Below are 17,992 nucleotides of genomic sequence, written 5' to 3' on the forward strand. Positions count from 1 at the left end.
ACAAATGTGCTTCTGGAAGAATGGTCAAACATACCCATAGACACACTCCTAAACCTTGTGGATAGCCTTCCTAGAAGAGTTGAAGCTCGTATAGATGCAAAGGGTGGGCCAACTCAATATAGAGCCCTACGGACCAAAATTGGGATGCCATTAAAATGAATGTGCGTATGAAAGAAAGGAGTCCCAAAACTTTTGGTAATATAGTCTATGCGTAGGGCACTTACAGCAGAAGTGCTGGGCTGCAGAGCTGTTTTGTAAGAAGCATTTAACCCACATGGTCTTCAAGGGGCAACACTTCTTCATATGAGCTCTAGATGGTCTCATCAAGGAGGTTACTGGTGGCTAGTACACTTCTTTTATTTTCCCTAGCAGGAGAAGCAACCTTCAAAGTTGTCTTCCTCTCTGAGTGTTTAGGAAGCATCCTTTTTGTTTCTATCTCGACTTTAGCATTCAGCCCATCAAAATCTGGATACCCTTCCACCAGCAAGGTCTGAACTCCAAGCTTTTGAAATCCTCCAACAAGCCTACAAATTAGGGCGCACTTCCCATTTCCAGAATGGGGGATGTCTGTTTACCTTTAGGAACGCTTTGCCAGCTTGTATTCTGTTATCTCCCTTCAAATCTTTCTTTGTCGTCTCTTAGATTGGCGGAGCTCCATAAGGCCCACTCAGGCCTCTGGATTTTGGAGCCTGGCTCTGGAGTCAGGGAATTTCTTTCTTCCCATCTTTTGGAACATTCTCCTAATGGACGCCAGACAGGCTTGACGTTTCTGGCAATTTGGATGGCCCTTCAGCATTGGACTAACCTGTTGGAGAGCAACCTGACGTAAATGTAGCCAAACAGTGGCTGTGGCATACATCAGTGTGGAACCAGAAGTCTTACTGCAGCAAGACAATTGGCAGATTTCAGGGTGCAGGCGATGCTGGTCAAGGAACAGTGGTCTCTACACCCAGAGGTATTCAGGACTTGTCACAATGGACCGCCTGGCTTTCAGGTTTAACAACAAACTGGACGAGTTTGTATGCAGGACAAGGATCCACTGGCAGAAACCATGGATGCCCTGGCAGCTTTATGGGATCATTACACCTTAATCTTTGCCTTTCCTTTTTACTATTATTTTTTTCCCCATCTGCCTGGTAGGATCGAGATGGAGGACATTCCAGTGATCCTTATTATTCTGGGTTTGTCCAGGCTGATATGGCATGTGTGCCAGGTAAGACGTCTAGCAGATGCTCTGTGGTCTTTGTCAGACTATCTAGATTTTCGGTCTCACTGGCCAATTTGCCAAGCCTGCTTTTCAGTTGCTGTCTTTTAATGGCATGGTTGTTAATTCCCAGGTTCTAAGCGTACAGGGGACTCTTGAGTCTATAATTTTGTAAAGTCTATCATTGGACATGAAAATTGTTCATCACTTGGTGTGAGTCCCAGGGAGGGATTCCCTCCTTTCTGCAGTTGAGTCTTGACCATTGTTTGACCTTTTAACAGCATCAAGGGTCAAGGCTTTCCACTTTCCCTTCCGTTTCAGAAATTGTTCATTTCATACTCTGTGAATTAGACCTTCATGTAGGGGGCCTCAAATTTGTTCCCACAGATCTTCTAGTCATCTGTGACTCTGTGGGATTTTGATTTTTGTTTGGTCCACACTGTAGAAGCCACCTTTTGAACTCAACAAAGCCACACATTCTACCCTTTAAAGTTTTTTTTTTTTTTTTGTAGATGTCGCTGCTTCAAGTGTTTGGCTATAGTTCGGGCTGTTAAAGTCTGTCTCTCAGCCAGGGTTTGTAATTTCAGATGGACCCAGGAAGAGCATCTGGCTTCTTGCTCCACCATTTCTAGGTGGTTCAAACTTAACAGTTGAGGCTTATAGTCTCAAGGATTGGTTCCCCACATTCCAGTTAGAACTCGCTCCACTAAGTAAGTGAGCACCTCCTGGGTTTTTTGGCATCAAGGCCTCTGTTTCCCAGATCTGCAAGGCTGCTACCTGATCTTCTGTTTGCATGTTCTCGAAGTTCTATCAGGTGGACTTTCCTGCCTTATCTGATGCTAGCTTCAGACTTGAGGGTTTCAAGTGAGCTTCCGGAGACTTTTATAGTCCTTTAAGGGACACAGGTTCCACTCCTTTGTGTTTATGATCATGTTCCCTGTACTGCTTTGGTATAAAACTGAGGCATGCTGGTAATAGGAGTGGTTATACCCTTGGTTGGTCTATAGTTTGTTTGCCAGTGTAAAACCCTTCTGTAGGCAGTAGTATCACGATAAGGTTAAGACTTCCAGTTTCCCACTGTGACAACCATACCCCTAGTTTTACTATAGGGATGACCGGGAATTGGGGAGAAAATCTCCCCAGTGAAATCGTAGATCTAGATAAGAACCTGACAGATATTTTCACTTTTTCCCACTCTATTTAAAACGAAAACACATTTTGATCAGAGTTATGCTTTACTCTCCTAGTCCTACATTTCAGATGAGTAACTGATGTGCACTGCCAGAAAACAGGTCCTGGCTTCTTCCCTTTTTCTCTTTTAAAATATTCTGTAACATCAGAAAAAATGTAGGGAAAGTTGGGTCCTGCTTCTCAGCAGCACACAGCAATTGCATAGCAAGGTATAATTATTTAACACTATAAAACCAACAATGGCAATGTTGCGTGTATGCTCTGGTTTAGTTCTGCCTATGATCAGGTTGTCCTATGCCCCCCCCTTTTTTTTTTTTCTCTCAAGTTGCCCAGGCAAGTGGGATTTGTCCAGCCTTGCTAGAAGTTTTTTTTCTAACGATAAAAAAAAAAAAAAAGTTTTGCCAAGTGCTATGTGTTTTTTTTTTTTTTTTTTGGGTGGGTATACGATTTATTTGTTCCATTTTTTATTTTTTGTCCCTGTTGTTTGTGTAGTTTTGTTTTCCTCTAGTTTTGGTCACTCTGATCCATTTTAGTCCAAATAATTGTTTGCCTTTTTATTTATGTTCAGTTGAAATATTATTACATTTTATTAATTTTGAGTCGTATATTTAAGACAGTTCCTGTTTTTTGCCCTCTTATGTAGACCTGCCAGGTGTGCCAGATGATGCTCCCAAATAAATGCAGCTATGGGGCTCACCAGCGCATTCATACTCACAAATCTCCATATTGCTGCCCAGAATGCGGTGTGCTTTGTAGATCAGCCTATTTCCAGACCCATGTTAAGGAGAACTGCCTACACTATACACGCAAAGTGGCATTCCGGTGAGTGTAACACCATTCATTTGACAGTATGCATTTTACACATGCAATAATGTACAATTAAAGAAAAATTGCAGGAATTGGAGTACTTTACACGCTTAACTTTGGTCCAGCTTGGGCTTGGCTTAAACAAAGTATGCAAATGCCATCTCCTTGTGGCTGATGGTGAATAAGTACTTTACTGTTGTAGCCCAAAGCAGTATCCTCATCAGGCCGGAGCTCCAGCAACCCGTTCTGTGTACTAAATAAAGAGTGTTGCTAGCTCTGGCACCTCCACCATTCAGAAGGAGCCTTTTTTGATTGTTTGTTTTTTTTCAATAAGTACAAGGCTTTCTCTGACTGGACGTATTAAAAAAAAAAAAAAAAATACAATTCTTCTGGGTGGCGGAGGCGCCGGAGCAAGTGACGCTCATTCTTTAGTATACTGAGTCACTGAAGTACCTGCTGTATGTAGCATAGTCTAGAACAATATATTACTGATTCAGCATAGGCCACACAGAGCTGCCACCTGCATTATTCAGGAAAAGCTGGTCTGACGTAAATGTGTAAACAAATCTAATTCCTGCAGTTCTTTAACAACCACATGCATGTTAAGAGCAAATAAACCCATCAGTTGTAATATTAACAAGGGAAGCTCGAAGTTGCACAGTCTTCAGTCTTTGTTATTTTTGGGGGATCATTCACACCGTGTTTTGGGCTGAACATGTGCCCAATGCAGTAAAAATACATTGGGTTTGATTAACTAAAATTGGTGCACTCAGAATCTGATGCAGGTGTGCATAGTAACCAATCAGCTTCTAACTTCAGGTTGTTCAATTAAGCTTTGACAAAAAAACTGGAAGCTCATTGGTTAATATGCACAACCACAGCAGATTCTGTGTGCACTAGTTGTAGAAAATCTCCCCCACTGTCTTTAATGGGCCCAAATGAGGCAAGAACAGGACTTGCTGCACTTAAACGCAGTGCAAGGCAATACAATGTGTTGCAACATGCATTAATAAATAAATATATATATATATATATATATATATATATATATATATATAGGGATTCTAAAGGCAGAAGGTTTTTTCTTTTATCTTAATGTCTTAATGCATTAAGATAAAAAAAAAAAATTGTGTGCAGCAGCCCCCCAATACATACCTGAGCCCATCTTTATCCAGCGATATTGCAGGAGTGTCGAAGCTGGCTGGGACTCCCCTCCTCATTGGGCTGAGACAGCAGCGTGGCATGATTGACTCCAGCTGCTGTCAATCAAAATAATCAAGCCATTCAGGAGAGAGAAGGGTGGGGCCGGGTCACGGCTCCCTGTCTGAAAGGACACTGGGAGCTGGGACTCTGCTCGAGTGCCCCCATAGCGTGAATGGTGTGAATCCAGCCGAAACTGTTTTAAAAGCACAAAATATTTTAGAGCTTATAGTTCATCTTTAAACAGAGAGGAGATATGGATAAATGACACAATCACTTTCCTGTATGACAGCCACAGCTCTCACAGCCGCAGCAAGCCAAAAGCACAGCCCTGACTGTAGTATTGGTACAGATATATAAATTGTATAATACACAGAAGAGATCTGTTAAACACCTGTCCAGGACTTGCTTTTTTTTCCTCTTAAAGTGGTAGTAAACTGCTAGAAAAAAAACAAGCAATGGATCCCCTGCCTGCTTGTCATAATGTACTAGCATGTACCACATACTAGCACATTATGACAGATTTACCTTTACACGCAGCACTGTTATGGCTCCCCTTCACTGCCATCTTCACCCTCTGGGTTTGCGGGCTCTGGATGTGTCAGTGGCCGTGATTACATTGTATGATGTTATGCAATGGACGCAGCATCAGGACTAGTGAGCGCACCCGCACGGGTTCCCCCATGGAAAGCGCCTCTCCCCTAGGGGGCACCTGATGAAGAGGAGAAGCCAGGTAGCACCGCCGGGGCACCCTGGAAGAGAAGGATCAGGGCTGCTCTGTGCAAAACCCTTGCACAGAGCAGGTAAGTATAATTTTGCCACAAAAAAAAACTCACCTTTTTACAATCATTCGAGGTCACAAGTTCACTTTTTATAAATTGCAAAATAATTAGACATGGTCTTTTTTTGTTGCACTTTTACCTATTTAAAACAGAGCTATGCTTATCTTTACCCGAGCGATGTGGCTCCCAGCTGGCTGCTGACATCTTTGGCCAGCTGGTGGCTGGGTACTGATTGCTTGAACAAACAAAAAGACTGCGCTCGACGCCCACAGTGGTCAATGTATATGGAGGCTGATTAACATCAAAAGGGTCCATGGAAGGTAAAGTGTCCGAAGTTTATTTCCAAATTATAAACATAGATAAAACCAACGGTACCCCTTTGTGGAAGCCCTGGGCATTGAGGAAAAGGTCATCCAGCACCGCAGATAGACTAAGAGGAGGGCACCAATTGAAAACCCCGGTGGATGCGATGTGTCTGCTCGGATCGCCTGACAGAGCACATCGCACTCAGATGACATCACGATTGGTCAGCGGGCAGAAACAGGAGGAACCAGCGGAAGCCTGGGGGAAACCAGCAAGCAACGCAAGCTTGATCAGTTTCCGTAACGATGCGTTTCGCGCGCATTTGCTTTATCAAGTCTTGATGGACACACCGCATCCCCCAGGGTTTTCAATTGGCGCCCTCCTCTCTGCCCATCTGCGGTACTGGATGACCTTCTCCTCTATGCCCAGGGCTTCCACAAAGTGGAAAAAAAAACATTGGTTTTATATCGTAATGCTGGTTTTATCTAGGTTTATAATTTGGAAATAAACTGCTGACACTTTACCTTCCATAGACCCTTTTAATGTTATTCAGCCTTCATATACAGTGACCACTGTGGGCGCCGAGTGCAGTCTTTTTGTTTGTTCTTGTCTATATCTTGCACCACTCCAGGTGCATTCAGACAGCCACACAGGTTTGCCCTGGTCCCGTCACCAACCCATCCATGTCTTTAGCACTCACTCAGTACATATATGGTTTTTCAGGTACTGATTGCTAGCCACTTTTATTGGATGGGCCAAGATGATCTCACTAAATCTGGGGTTTGCTGAAATTGTGCAATGAGCTGGGTGAGCACAGCTCAGAGTACAGGGGTGGACAGACAGGTGAGTAACTTTTAATGCAGAAGAGACATAGTAGTCGATTTACTAAAGACAAATAGACTGGGCACTTTGCAAGTGCATTTGTTCCAGTGCTTAGTAAATGAGTTAAAGCTTCACTTTTATAAGAATATCCAATCACATGCAAAAAAAAAAAAACATTTCTCTTGTACGTGATTGGATGAAAAGTCAGCAAAGCTTCCCTTCACTTACTAAGCTCTGGAGCAACTGCACTTACAACGTGAACAATCTGTTTGCCTTTTAGTAAATCCACCCCATCATAAATCTCTTCTGCATTAAAAATCCTGCCTGTTCCCCATCTTTACATTTTTTTTTTCATAAAGTTCCACTTTAAACCATATCCACATGATCTGCCTACTGAAGTGTAAATAGGCTGTACTGATCCCTTCTCCAAAAGGACGTCATGATCTTCTGCCATAATTTTCTGTAGAATACTTCTTCCCTTGATGATGCATTTTACTAAAGACTTTTATCATTTGGAAGCTGTAGTTGTCCCATACTGACAAGACCAATCCCATGAAAACTGCATGTTTGCATTCAATTCTTCAGCCTGTCCACTAGAGAGACTTTTGAAAAGTGTTTGCCTTAGGAATGCATTGACAGAAAACTTTTTTTTTTTTTTGTTACTAAATGTGGAATGTTTCAACAGGTGCATCCACTGTGGGGTCGTATTCATGTCACTGGGGATGCTAAAGGCTCACATCCAGGACAAACACTGCGAAGTTTTCCACAAGTGCTCCTTCTGCCCCATGGCCTTCAAGAGCACAGAAAGCACGACTGCTCACATCACTGCCCAACATCCCACTGCTAGCCACAAAAATGCACAGTATGTTATTTTATGTTTTATATCTATGGAAAATACTCTCTCTGGTTCTTCGCAAAGTTGTCAACTAATCACCTACCATTGCATTTACTCTTCAAATGCAGCATTTTCTGTATAATTCAGTTTTCATTAGCAGCAGTTACTTTTTAGAGTGGAACATAACTAGTTACTACTCATTGTATCATGACCTAGATCAGTGATGGCAAACCTTGGCACCCCAGATGTTTTGGAACTACATTTCCCATGATGCTCAACAGTGCAGAATGCATGAGCATCATGGGAAATGTAGTTCCAAAACATCTGGGGTGCCAGGGTTTGCCATCACTGACCTAGATGAATGAGAACATTCACACATATCCAAATGCTAAACTGTTTTCAGTACAGGCAAAGCTGGTCCTATGGTATGATCAAAATGGAAAATTCCAGTGCTTGGGTCTATTAAGAGAAAGTGAACAATAAATATATGGCAAGCTTTAGGCTAATCCAGGGAAATTCAAACTAACCATATTGATAGATTTTTGCCAGTAGTATCCTTAGGAAATACCAGCACCTAATTGAAGTAAGCATTTGCACCAGTGTTGGTAACATTACAGTAATTATTACTTTCGTCTCTTTAAGAATCTGTCGCTGTGGCAGTGACAAATTCCTTAAGAACTACCACCAATTTTCAGATTAGAAAACTGGTGGTAATTAAGACGAACTGAGCTGGTGTACTGAGGTATACCAGTACTGAGAGTGGGCCCTGCATGTGCTGGGAGGCACAGTTGATGTTACAGCTTCCTGCACAGAGCTCGAACCCTGGCCCATTTAGCTGCAGCCAGGAGATCTAAATGTAAACATAGGTGATGTCATTACTCCAATATGGCAGTGCTCATATTTGGGACATAACTTGTCACTGGATGGGTTGAGCCTGATTGGGGAATTGAGAGACTAGTTCCCCATCAAGTCCACTTTACTTTTGACTTGTAGTGCACGACAGTGGGCGGATTCAAAAGCTGCTATTAGACTGAATAGCGTTGATGTATCCACCCACTGCTGTGCTCTGTCAGTTAAAATTAGAGCAGACTTGAAGGGGAACTAGTCCCTCAGTAGGGAGGGAGGGTAGGGGTGCACTAAGGGGGGAATGTCCAGGGAGGACATGCCAACCTCCGTACTGACACATAAAGATTCATGTACATGAATCTGGTACAAACAGCGACGCCTTTGCTGCTTTCTGAAATCATTTTTAAAGATGTCTAAGACACCCTTTACAGATTCAATGTGAATAATCAGTTTTGTGCTAATATATGCTCAAAAATTAAAATGCATTCACGTCTTAATCTACATTTAAACCAAAAGGAATATAAGTTTTAGCATTATAGATCCACTTTGTTTCTAGCTTAGAAATCTGTCTTGTTAGGGCACTGCCTCGCCAATGTGGAATAAATATATCTATACCTAAAAATAATGTGCCTGTAGGGTCCTTATTAGGGACAGTAACATAGTGTCTGGAGACATTATGTCCCTTAAATCCGTGTAGAATATTACCCAAGTGTTCGCTCAAACGGACCTGCAGTGCCTGGGTAGTCCTTCCTATATATTGGAGGCCACACGGGCACTGCAGAAGATACACTACAGTGGTGGTGGAACACATAATAAAAGGTTTATTTAAATGACTGGGAGAGGTGGCATTAGACACCAAGGACTCGACCTTTCTGTCCCCACTATTCACTTTTGGTGGTGGGTGACATTGGTGATACTAAAGAAACCAAGAATATATTTATTCATACATTTTATCCAATTTAAATGAGACTGGAGTTATTTACCTTTTTCACAGAGGACAATTACTTTGCATTTAAATAAGTTTTTTATTTTTTTTGGTCACTATTTTCTGGATAGTACAAGTATTTGAGTTTGATTTTTGATTATATACTGGCACAACACTTTTTATTCACATTACTTTATTAGAGAGGATATCCTCCTTTGTGTTTGCAGGAAAGAAGGAGGAGGAGGAAGCGCCTCCTAAGTGCTTTCGAGTTGCTTCCTTCTTTTCCTCCTTCTTTCCTGAATACAGAGTTGGCTTGCTCTAGGATGGATGCTGCAGGTGCAGTTTAGGATCATATGGACATTTAAGGACTTTCTATGGACTTATTCCTATTGTCTCTATGTACTTTACAGGAACGGTCACACAGCCCTTTTGTGCGCCAATATCATTGCCTTGCCTCATCTTTGTGTTTAGAGCTCACAGTTTAATTTATGCACATCTTTAGAGGGTTTCCATTTTACGCTTTATAAATTCCCCTGATCATGTTTACTTCTGTAATACATAGCCTATCTTTCAGTATCTTTAAGAATGATTCAGCACTGTAATGTACTTTGCTGTGCACTAAAATGGAGTTCTTTTTTTTTTTTTTTTTTGTATTGCAGGATAATCTATAAATGTTCTTGTGAAACTGTATTCAATAAGAAGAGACTTTTGCACCAGCATTTCTACCAGAATACAAACACTCTTCTAGTGAGCGTGTTCAAGTGTCCCGAATGCCAGCTGGCATATATGCAGAAACAACTGCTAGTGCAGCATCTGAAGGTGAGCCATGAGGACATGGACAGGAAAAATATGCTTTTACATACAACTTTGTATATGTTTTTTAAACTTCTATAGATCAAGTTGTTGGTGACATGTTCCTATTATTTAAATGGTCTATAGCAGGGGTAATGAATTAAAATTCAAGGAGGTCCGGTTGCTAAAGTTTTCTTTGGGCCGAGGTCCGAATCTGAAGTCTTTGCTATGACTCAGAAAGATGGGCAAAACAAAAACGTGTCCATCAGCGTTGCTCTTAACATAAAATATGCCCATCAGAGTGCCCCCTAACATAAAATGTGCCCATCAGAGTGCCCCCTAACATAAAATGTGCCCTTAGCATACAATTTGCTCATCAGCGTGACCCTTAACATAAAATAAGGGACACGCTGATGGGCACATTTTATGTTAGGGGGCACTCTGATGTGCACATTTTATGTTGGGGGGCACTCAGATGGACACATTTTATGTTAGGGGGCACTCTGATGTGCACATTTTATGTTAGGGGGCAATCTGATGGGCATATTTTATGTTAGGGGGCACTCTGATGTGCACATTTTATGTTAGGTTGCACTCTGATGGGCAAAACAAAACGTGTAAATCAGCATTGCTCTTAACATAAAATATGGCCATCAGAGTGCCCCTTAGCATAAAATATGCCCATCAGATTGCCCCCTAACATAAAATATGCCCATCAGAGTGCCCCTTAGCATAAAATATGCCCATCAGAGTAGCATAAAATATGCCCATCAGAGTGCCCCCTAACATAAAATGTGCCCTTCAGAGTGCCCCTAACATAAAATGTGCCCATCAGAGTGCCCCCTAACATAAAATTTGCCCATCAGAGTGCCCCCTAACATAAAATGTGCCCATCAGAGTGCCCCCTAACATAAAATGTGCCCATCAGAGTGCCCCCTAACATAAAATGTGCCCATCAGAGTGCCCCCTAACATAAAATGTGCCCATCAGAGTGCCCCCTAACATAAAATGTGCCCATCAGAGTGCCCCCTAACATAAAATGTGCCCATCAGAGTGCCCCCTAACATAAAATGTGCCCATCAGAGTGCCCCCTAACATAAAATGTGCCCATCAGAGTGCCCCCTAGCATAAAATGTGCCCATCAGAGTAGCATAAAATGTGCCCATCAGAGTAGCATAAAATGTGCCCATCAGAGTAGCATAAAATGTGCCCATCAGAGTGCCCCCTAGCATAAAATGTGCCCATCAGAGTGCCCCCTAGCATAAAATGTGCCCATCAGAGTGCCCCTAGCATAAAATGTGCCCATCAGAGTGCCCCTAGCATAAAATAGGCCCATCAGCGTGACCCGTAACATAAAATAAGGGGCACTCTGGGCACATTTTATGTTAGGGGGCACTCTGATGGGCACATTTTATGTTAGGGGGCACTCTGATGGGCACATTTTATGTTAGGGGGCACTCTGATGGGCAAAACCGTGTAAATCAGTGTTGCGCTTAACATAAAATCTGCCATTAGAGTGCCCCTTAACATAAAATCTGCCCATTAGAGTGCCCCTTAACATAAAATCTGCCCATTAGAGTGCCCCTTAACATAAAATCTGCCCATTAGAGTGCCCCTTAACATTAAATCTGCCCATTAGAGTGCCCCTTAACATTAAATCTGCCCATTAGAGTGCCCCTTAACATTAAATCTGCCCATTAGAGTGCCCCTTAACATTAAATCTGCCCATTAGAGTGCCCCTTAACATAAAATAAGGGGCATGCTGATGGGCACATTTTTTTTATGGGGCACTCTAATGAGCACTACAAAATATGCCCATCAATCTGCAGACTTTAAAAACCTCCCATCAGCTTTAAGTGCAGCTATGACCACATTCCTTTCTCCCCTTGTGCTCCACATACCTGGAGCCAGGAGCCGAGCCAGAAGCCACAAACGGGGGCGGGGCGCGCACATAATGTCACGCCCCAACTCGCTGCCTGGCTGAATGGGAGCCGCAGTCAGGAGCGGGGGGCGGGTCGTGCGCGTGACGTCACGCCCCTACTCGCGGCCCGACAGGACACCGGCCGGGAACCGCAGCGCACACACAGTACGTCACTGGTTGCTGGGACACCCGCGGTCCCAGCAAACCATTGAATGAATAAAGGAGGCGGCCTCGCGGTCCGGGTGAAAGCATCGTGCGGGCCGCCAATGGACCGCGGGCCGCCATTTAGTGACGGCCGGTCTATAGGCATAGATGAGAGAGACATACATTTTTTTTTTTCCTAATTTTTGGAAGTCTGAAGTTCCATAACAAACTTAATTTCCAATTTTTGTAAGGCCTTGTTCACACAGGTGTATGCTATATTGCTAGTGCTCACATGGATGCATGAGAGTTCATTTTATTTGGGACACAGCAGCTGCACAGACATAGCCACCGCTCCCTATTTGACTGTAGTGTATGTACATGGCCCTGAATGCAGACAGTGTGCATTCAGGGTCTGTGCATCCACATGGCTGTCAAAATGGAAGCACCGTCTGCATCCTAATAAAAAAAGAATAGGACTGCCTGCACAGAACACCTTTACAAGCCCTTGTGGGCAAACATGGCCCTTACATTGGCGTACACTATATAGTATGCCCATGTAAATGAGGCCTAAGAATGAAAATGGCACCATTCCACTTGTTTTAGAATTGTGTACATTTTCTGTTGGAAGTATTCATGGTTTTTCATTTTACACTTTTTTTATCTCATCTAAGGGTCCATTCACACCAGCATTGCTGTGCAGTCGGTTCTAATGCGCCAAGCCCAGCGCATCGCACTGTTTGTTAAAAAAAAGAAAAAAAAAACTTTTTTTTGAAATGCCACACAAGTTCTATCAGCCAGCATTCAGTGACTGTACTGCGCTAGAAAAAAGTATTGCATGCGGTTCTACCTTGTTGTGCGTTGGAACTGCACTAGAATAGCCACCCAACGCAGTCCCACCAGCCCTAGTGTGACTTTACCCTAAGCCATTTAGTGATTGGGAACCTTTTACTGCTAGTGTTTAAAATGCCAGGGCTGTTGGTTAAATTGATGTTTGTGGCAGGGCAATAGAATTGATTTTAAAGGTACCCAGATCGTTACCACTCTAAACCTGGACTCCTTGCTAGCATTGTGTACGCTGTCACCATCCAGTTCTAGGACTTGTAATAATTTCAGGGCAAGGTGCACCTCCTGCAAAGGAAAATCTTAAAGGTGTTTATTTAAATTTAAAGGTTTTTTGGAGCGCTCTTCTTTTTCTGCAAAGAATTGAAAGCTAAATGAGGTGTTCAGATATATATTTTTTGTGCCACCCTGTCCTGAAAGACTAATAAAGTTAATGGTTCTCTGTTTTCCTAGCATTTAAAATGAGAACATTACAGGGGGGTGCCATTACTGACCTTTTTTGAGAATGCTAGTTGCTTCGCTGTCCTCCTGGCTTTGTTAGTGATCCCAAAGAAGTATGCCAGGTAAAACTTTGCTTACCTGGTTCTGGGCCCTGCACAGTTAAAATACTCACCTGCCCAGCAGATCCAGCATTGTCCCGCTGAGATCCTCTTCTCTTCTGCCCCTTGGCTCGGTCCCATCTTTTTGTGGACGTCATCGGCAAGCTGCTGGCTCTTCTGGGTCCTGATGACGCACTGCTAGGCCTGACAACCCCTGATTTCAGAGTGAAGAATAAAATGCAGGTCAATTGCCTAGATGAGTGACATGCATGGGGGGACAGGCCAGTGTTTTTTTTTTTGCCAGCCGTTTGTTGGCTGCCTCCTGCACCTACAGCATCCACCGTTGGAGACCGGACTGGAGCAGCATTAGAAAAGATGTGTATAGCAATAATCGCATTTCAGGGCTAGATAGGTTAGTCCTTGATTGTTGATGCAAATAGATTTTGTGATTTTAGTTTTAGGGTGAACTTGCACTTTAAGTCACCTATATAAAAAGAAGAGTTGCCCTGTGGCATCACTATTACAAACAAGTGAAAAAAGGTAAAGACATGCAAAGAGCAGGGCTTACACACCATTTATTTTCTTCATATTCTTTGTTATTCTATCTTCAGGTGTTCCACAAAGCAGTACTTGAGGGCCTATTCTTAATTTACTTTGGATATTTTTGTCACTATCCCATTATATCACAAATCAAATTGAGTATTCTTTTTGGCGCTTTCATTTTAAGCAGGCATTGGCTCCTTTGGTGTTGATTCCCACTGATATTTTCTTTTCCTTTCAAATTGTTTTTTTTTTCGGTTAAGGGCGTCCATGGCCTTCCAAAAGTACCTGAAGATTCTCCATCCGCCCAGAAAAAGCCAGATGCTGCATCGGAGAAGAATGACGACCCCACTTCAACGTCAAAGTCCACAGGAAAGACTGGGGCTAATTCCTCCTCTAACAAGAAAGACAGCGAGTCTGCAGAGTCGCAGCACAAGCAGAAACTTGCAGGGTGGACATGTCCAGAGTGTTCAGAGTGGATTCTGGATCGAGAAACGTATGTGTTCCACATGAAGAAAAGTCATGGGAAGGTATGATTTTTTTTTTTTTCCCCCTTTTATTCTGAAGAAAAACATGCATTGCTCATGTACATATCACTTTATCCATTTCATTTAGTTGCCAAAATACATGGACAGACAAACCATGATGCCAGTATGAGTTTTGCTAACAAACTGAATTACTTTAAGGGACAATGTATTTGCCTTCCCCTCCCTAAAGATATAGCAATGCATGCTTATAAAGCATGCTAAAGAATTTTGTGTTGCAAAAATGTTAAAACCATTTGTTTTGCAGAGTATGAAAAGGTATCCATGCCGACAATGTGAGCGCTCCTTCAACTCCACAGCCAGCTTACGACGACATGTTAAAAATGACCATGACACAAAGAAGGAGTACACCTGCTGGTAATATCTCAGTGCACACACTTTTAGTGCTAAGAAATACTGAATTTTTTTTGTCTCAACATAGTAGTAGTGCTATAAAAGAAATAAAGGATCCTGATCCAGGCACCCAAAAAGGGTGGCAGGATACTGGTTCCTCAAGATAAAAATATTGGATATGTTGAGGAGGGCTCCTGATGGGTGAGCGTAAGTCAAAAAGATCAATCACATGTTTCAAAAAAATACAAATCATTCTATTAAACATTAAAACAGACAAACAAATAAAAGAGAAAACAATTATCATGGTACTTTGATATACAGCATGTCCAAATTAGTCTCACTCAAACTCAGGGACAGGGCTGACGCGTTTCGCCCTTGAGCGGGCTTTCTCAAAGACCGTGTAGAGTCCCGAGTAGACTATTACAAGAAGAAAGACATATCCACAACAAAAAATACACATGTTCATTTACATTTTAATACATCAGAGGACCTACTCTAAGATGTAGTTCCTACATTTGTATTCACAAAGTTCAATTGTGCTCACCCCATTAAGAACAGTGCTGGACAAAGATGCTGAAGAGTCAGGAGGTCCGGTCAAAGGTCATGGACATGATTCCACACCCGCACTCAGAAAATTCAGGCTGGATGCTCATAGCCCCAACTGGAACAGGGCCAAAGAGCTATCCACAAAAGGTGAAGTGTCGAGCCCGGCACCTTGATCAGAGATGAGCGTTCATGAAAATGAGGTCAGGGAAAAAGGATGCCCAATATATACTTGCTGCCCCAGTATATCAATAGCTCGCTCAGGCTCTGAAAAATAGATAACAAAGAAGGTATATGCAGTGGTGAGCCAAAAATCCCAGGGGGATGGCAACCAGAAGAGCCCACACCCACCAGCCAAAAGAAAGGGTGGGGGAAGAAAAGAAAAAGGGGGGGGAAGGGGAAAGAAGAGGGGGGGGGGAGGGGGGAAAAAGAAGGAAGGGGGAGGGAGAAAGGGAGGAAAAAAGAAAAAGGAGAGAGGGAGGAGGGGGGGGGGGGCTCCCAACCACCCTTTGGAATCCGACCACGACCACACTGCTGCTGCTCCCACATCCCATCTATCCCACAATATCCACCAACTATACAGGCTGGAGGGAATCAGACCAATGTGTCTCCCACAAAAGCTGCTATACCCCCAAAAGAGGGGGGGACCCCAAAACCAATGGTTCATAAACGGGGGAAACTCATAAAATGAATTTCTACAGAGGGGAGAAAACATGTCAATAGTAGTAGTGCTATGTTTATGACCCTTTGTAGTCGCTTGCTGTCTGTTTGTATGGCCTTAAAGTGGTTGTTATCCTAAAAAAAAAAAAAATGCTCCTGTTCATTTAAAGCATGATCAGTAGCATAGTACTGTTGCATTGTCATTTGTCCCTTTGTTTTACCTAAAATACCTGGTTAATCCTGCCAGTCCCTGTGTCCCCCCTCTGTGTGCTGACCACGATAATCATGGCTCCTGAGCCCTGACTACCGTGGTTTGCCTGCGTGCCTCCGTCATCTGCAGTGTTTTGATCGGCTCTTCCTCTCCCCTCTCCCTCCTTGCCTGTCAGCTCCAGTCTGTGTCTGCAGAGCCGATCTCCTCCAAGCCCCTCCCCTTTCCTCCTGCCTCTATTCCAATGCATTACATAGCCCAATGCCTTGTATCTTCCCTGTTTTAGCAAGATATTCAATGCAGTAGGTCAGTTTTTTTAAAATGGTAATTCTAAATACCTTTTTGCACAACTCCTCTATATTGTCACATAAACTGCCTCTGCTTGCTGGCTGACATCACTGGGGAATCTCAGCCCCTCCCACTGCTGTTCTTAGATCAAGGAAGCAGAGCAGAGAAAATAAATATTGTTAAAGTGTTATTTAGGATTATAATTTAAAAGAAACACACACCACTTTATATCTTGCAAAAAGCGAGATATAAAAGTAATTTGTGTTATTTGACTTTACAACCTCTTTAATGCAAAGTTTAAATACATAGGTGCAATATTGGTTAGACCTTCAAATGTCAGATTAAAAAAAAATAAAAACTCTTAGCTTCACAAAAAACCTATGATTTACATTTATTAAAATGTGTCACTAAACCCACATCTTAAAAGAAACTATCAATACATGCTGTATTATATGCTGTTCATACTCCCTTCAGGTGGACCCGATCGGAACCTCCATTCTTCTCTGTGGAGCAGCAATTCGATCCGCCAGAAAGAGACTGATGGGGATCCGTGGGATCGGATGGCAGCTGGTTGTAAATTGACAGACGGTCTATTTTACATCTGGCGGCCTTTAAAGGACAGCTCTTCATAAGGGGAGCAGAGCGGACACGGACCTGTTTTCCACCGGTTCAGCGGGGATCAGCATACAGATCTCCTACTGAGGAAGCGGGTCGCAGTTTGCTCTGTGTAGAAGGGACCTTGGTCCCTATGAGATTTTTTTCTGTATACTGCAAAAAACCTGGTTGATCCTGCTGTTCTCAATCTCCAATTTCTGTTCATGTCCCGAATTCTTCTAGAATTCTTCTGCAGCTGTAGTGGCAACTCTGCACATGCTCAGTTTTAAGTGTGTTTCTATGCTAAGCATTTCCTCCCTATCACACCTGAGCAGCCCATGTAACTAGAGAGTCACACATGTGGGCATATACACAGTGATAAAACAGCTCACTCCCTCCATCCTTCCTCTATGACCACTAACCAGATAAACACAATGGGGGCAAGGTATAACATGTACATTTAACAGAGGCTTCACCTCCCTCATCTTGTAAGACACAGGCTGCAGGGAAGTGACACAGCCTGTGACTGGCAGAAATCCGCCCACACAATGTTATATCCACAAAATAATAAAGATTTGATTTCAAATATATATTTGTATGCCAATTTAAAACCATTTATTGGTGGTATTTATTTTTACTCTGTATTCCAAAGGCTGTTTTTTTTTTTTTATATTGAACATGTGTCAAGCAGCAGAGGACTAGAAGCTCCTCCTGCTTATGTTTCCCTGCTTATGTTTCCCTTAGGAAAAAGTTACTTCGATGTTTTTTTAATTAAAATAATTGCAGTGCCATTATCCACATTCAGAAAAAAAAGGGACAATGTAAATTAAACAATCAAACGGACAAAGTAAATTAAACGGTGTGTATTTTGTATCACTTTCACGTATAAGTCCACCCTATCACTAAAATCCCTGCATCTACAGACATCCACGATCGAACACTAACCTATCTACCCCTGTAAAGAAGAAACCTGTATACACACATACCTTTTTTGAAGCCGATCTGATCCAGTCTCCGGCGGCAGAATCCCTGCAGAGGACACAGCTGACAACGGCAAGTTAAATGAATGGGGAGTGACCACCCATAGACTTACTATGGGGCTTCCACTGTCCTCTGATTGGCTTAAAAAA

General features: G+C 42.7%; 1 protein-coding gene across 1 annotated transcript in view; it reads left to right on the forward strand.

Annotated features, from left to right (window-relative positions):
* The window catches only part of ZNF592 (zinc finger protein 592), a 44,422-nt gene that overhangs the window by 17,885 nt on the left and 8,545 nt on the right, over positions 1-17,992 (forward strand). Inside the window, exons 3-7 of the mRNA XM_082255273.1 lie at positions 3,039-3,217; positions 6,995-7,171; positions 9,575-9,734; positions 13,955-14,221; positions 14,484-14,593. Of these exons, the coding sequence (XP_082111399.1) occupies positions 3,039-3,217; positions 6,995-7,171; positions 9,575-9,734; positions 13,955-14,221; positions 14,484-14,593 (893 nt within the window). The remainder of the gene's footprint in view (positions 1-3,038; positions 3,218-6,994; positions 7,172-9,574; positions 9,735-13,954; positions 14,222-14,483; positions 14,594-17,992) is intronic.

Source organism: Pelophylax lessonae, assembly GCF_965119305.1.
Source record: "Pelophylax lessonae genome assembly, chromosome: 4".
NCBI lineage: Eukaryota > Metazoa > Chordata > Amphibia > Anura > Ranidae > Pelophylax > Pelophylax lessonae.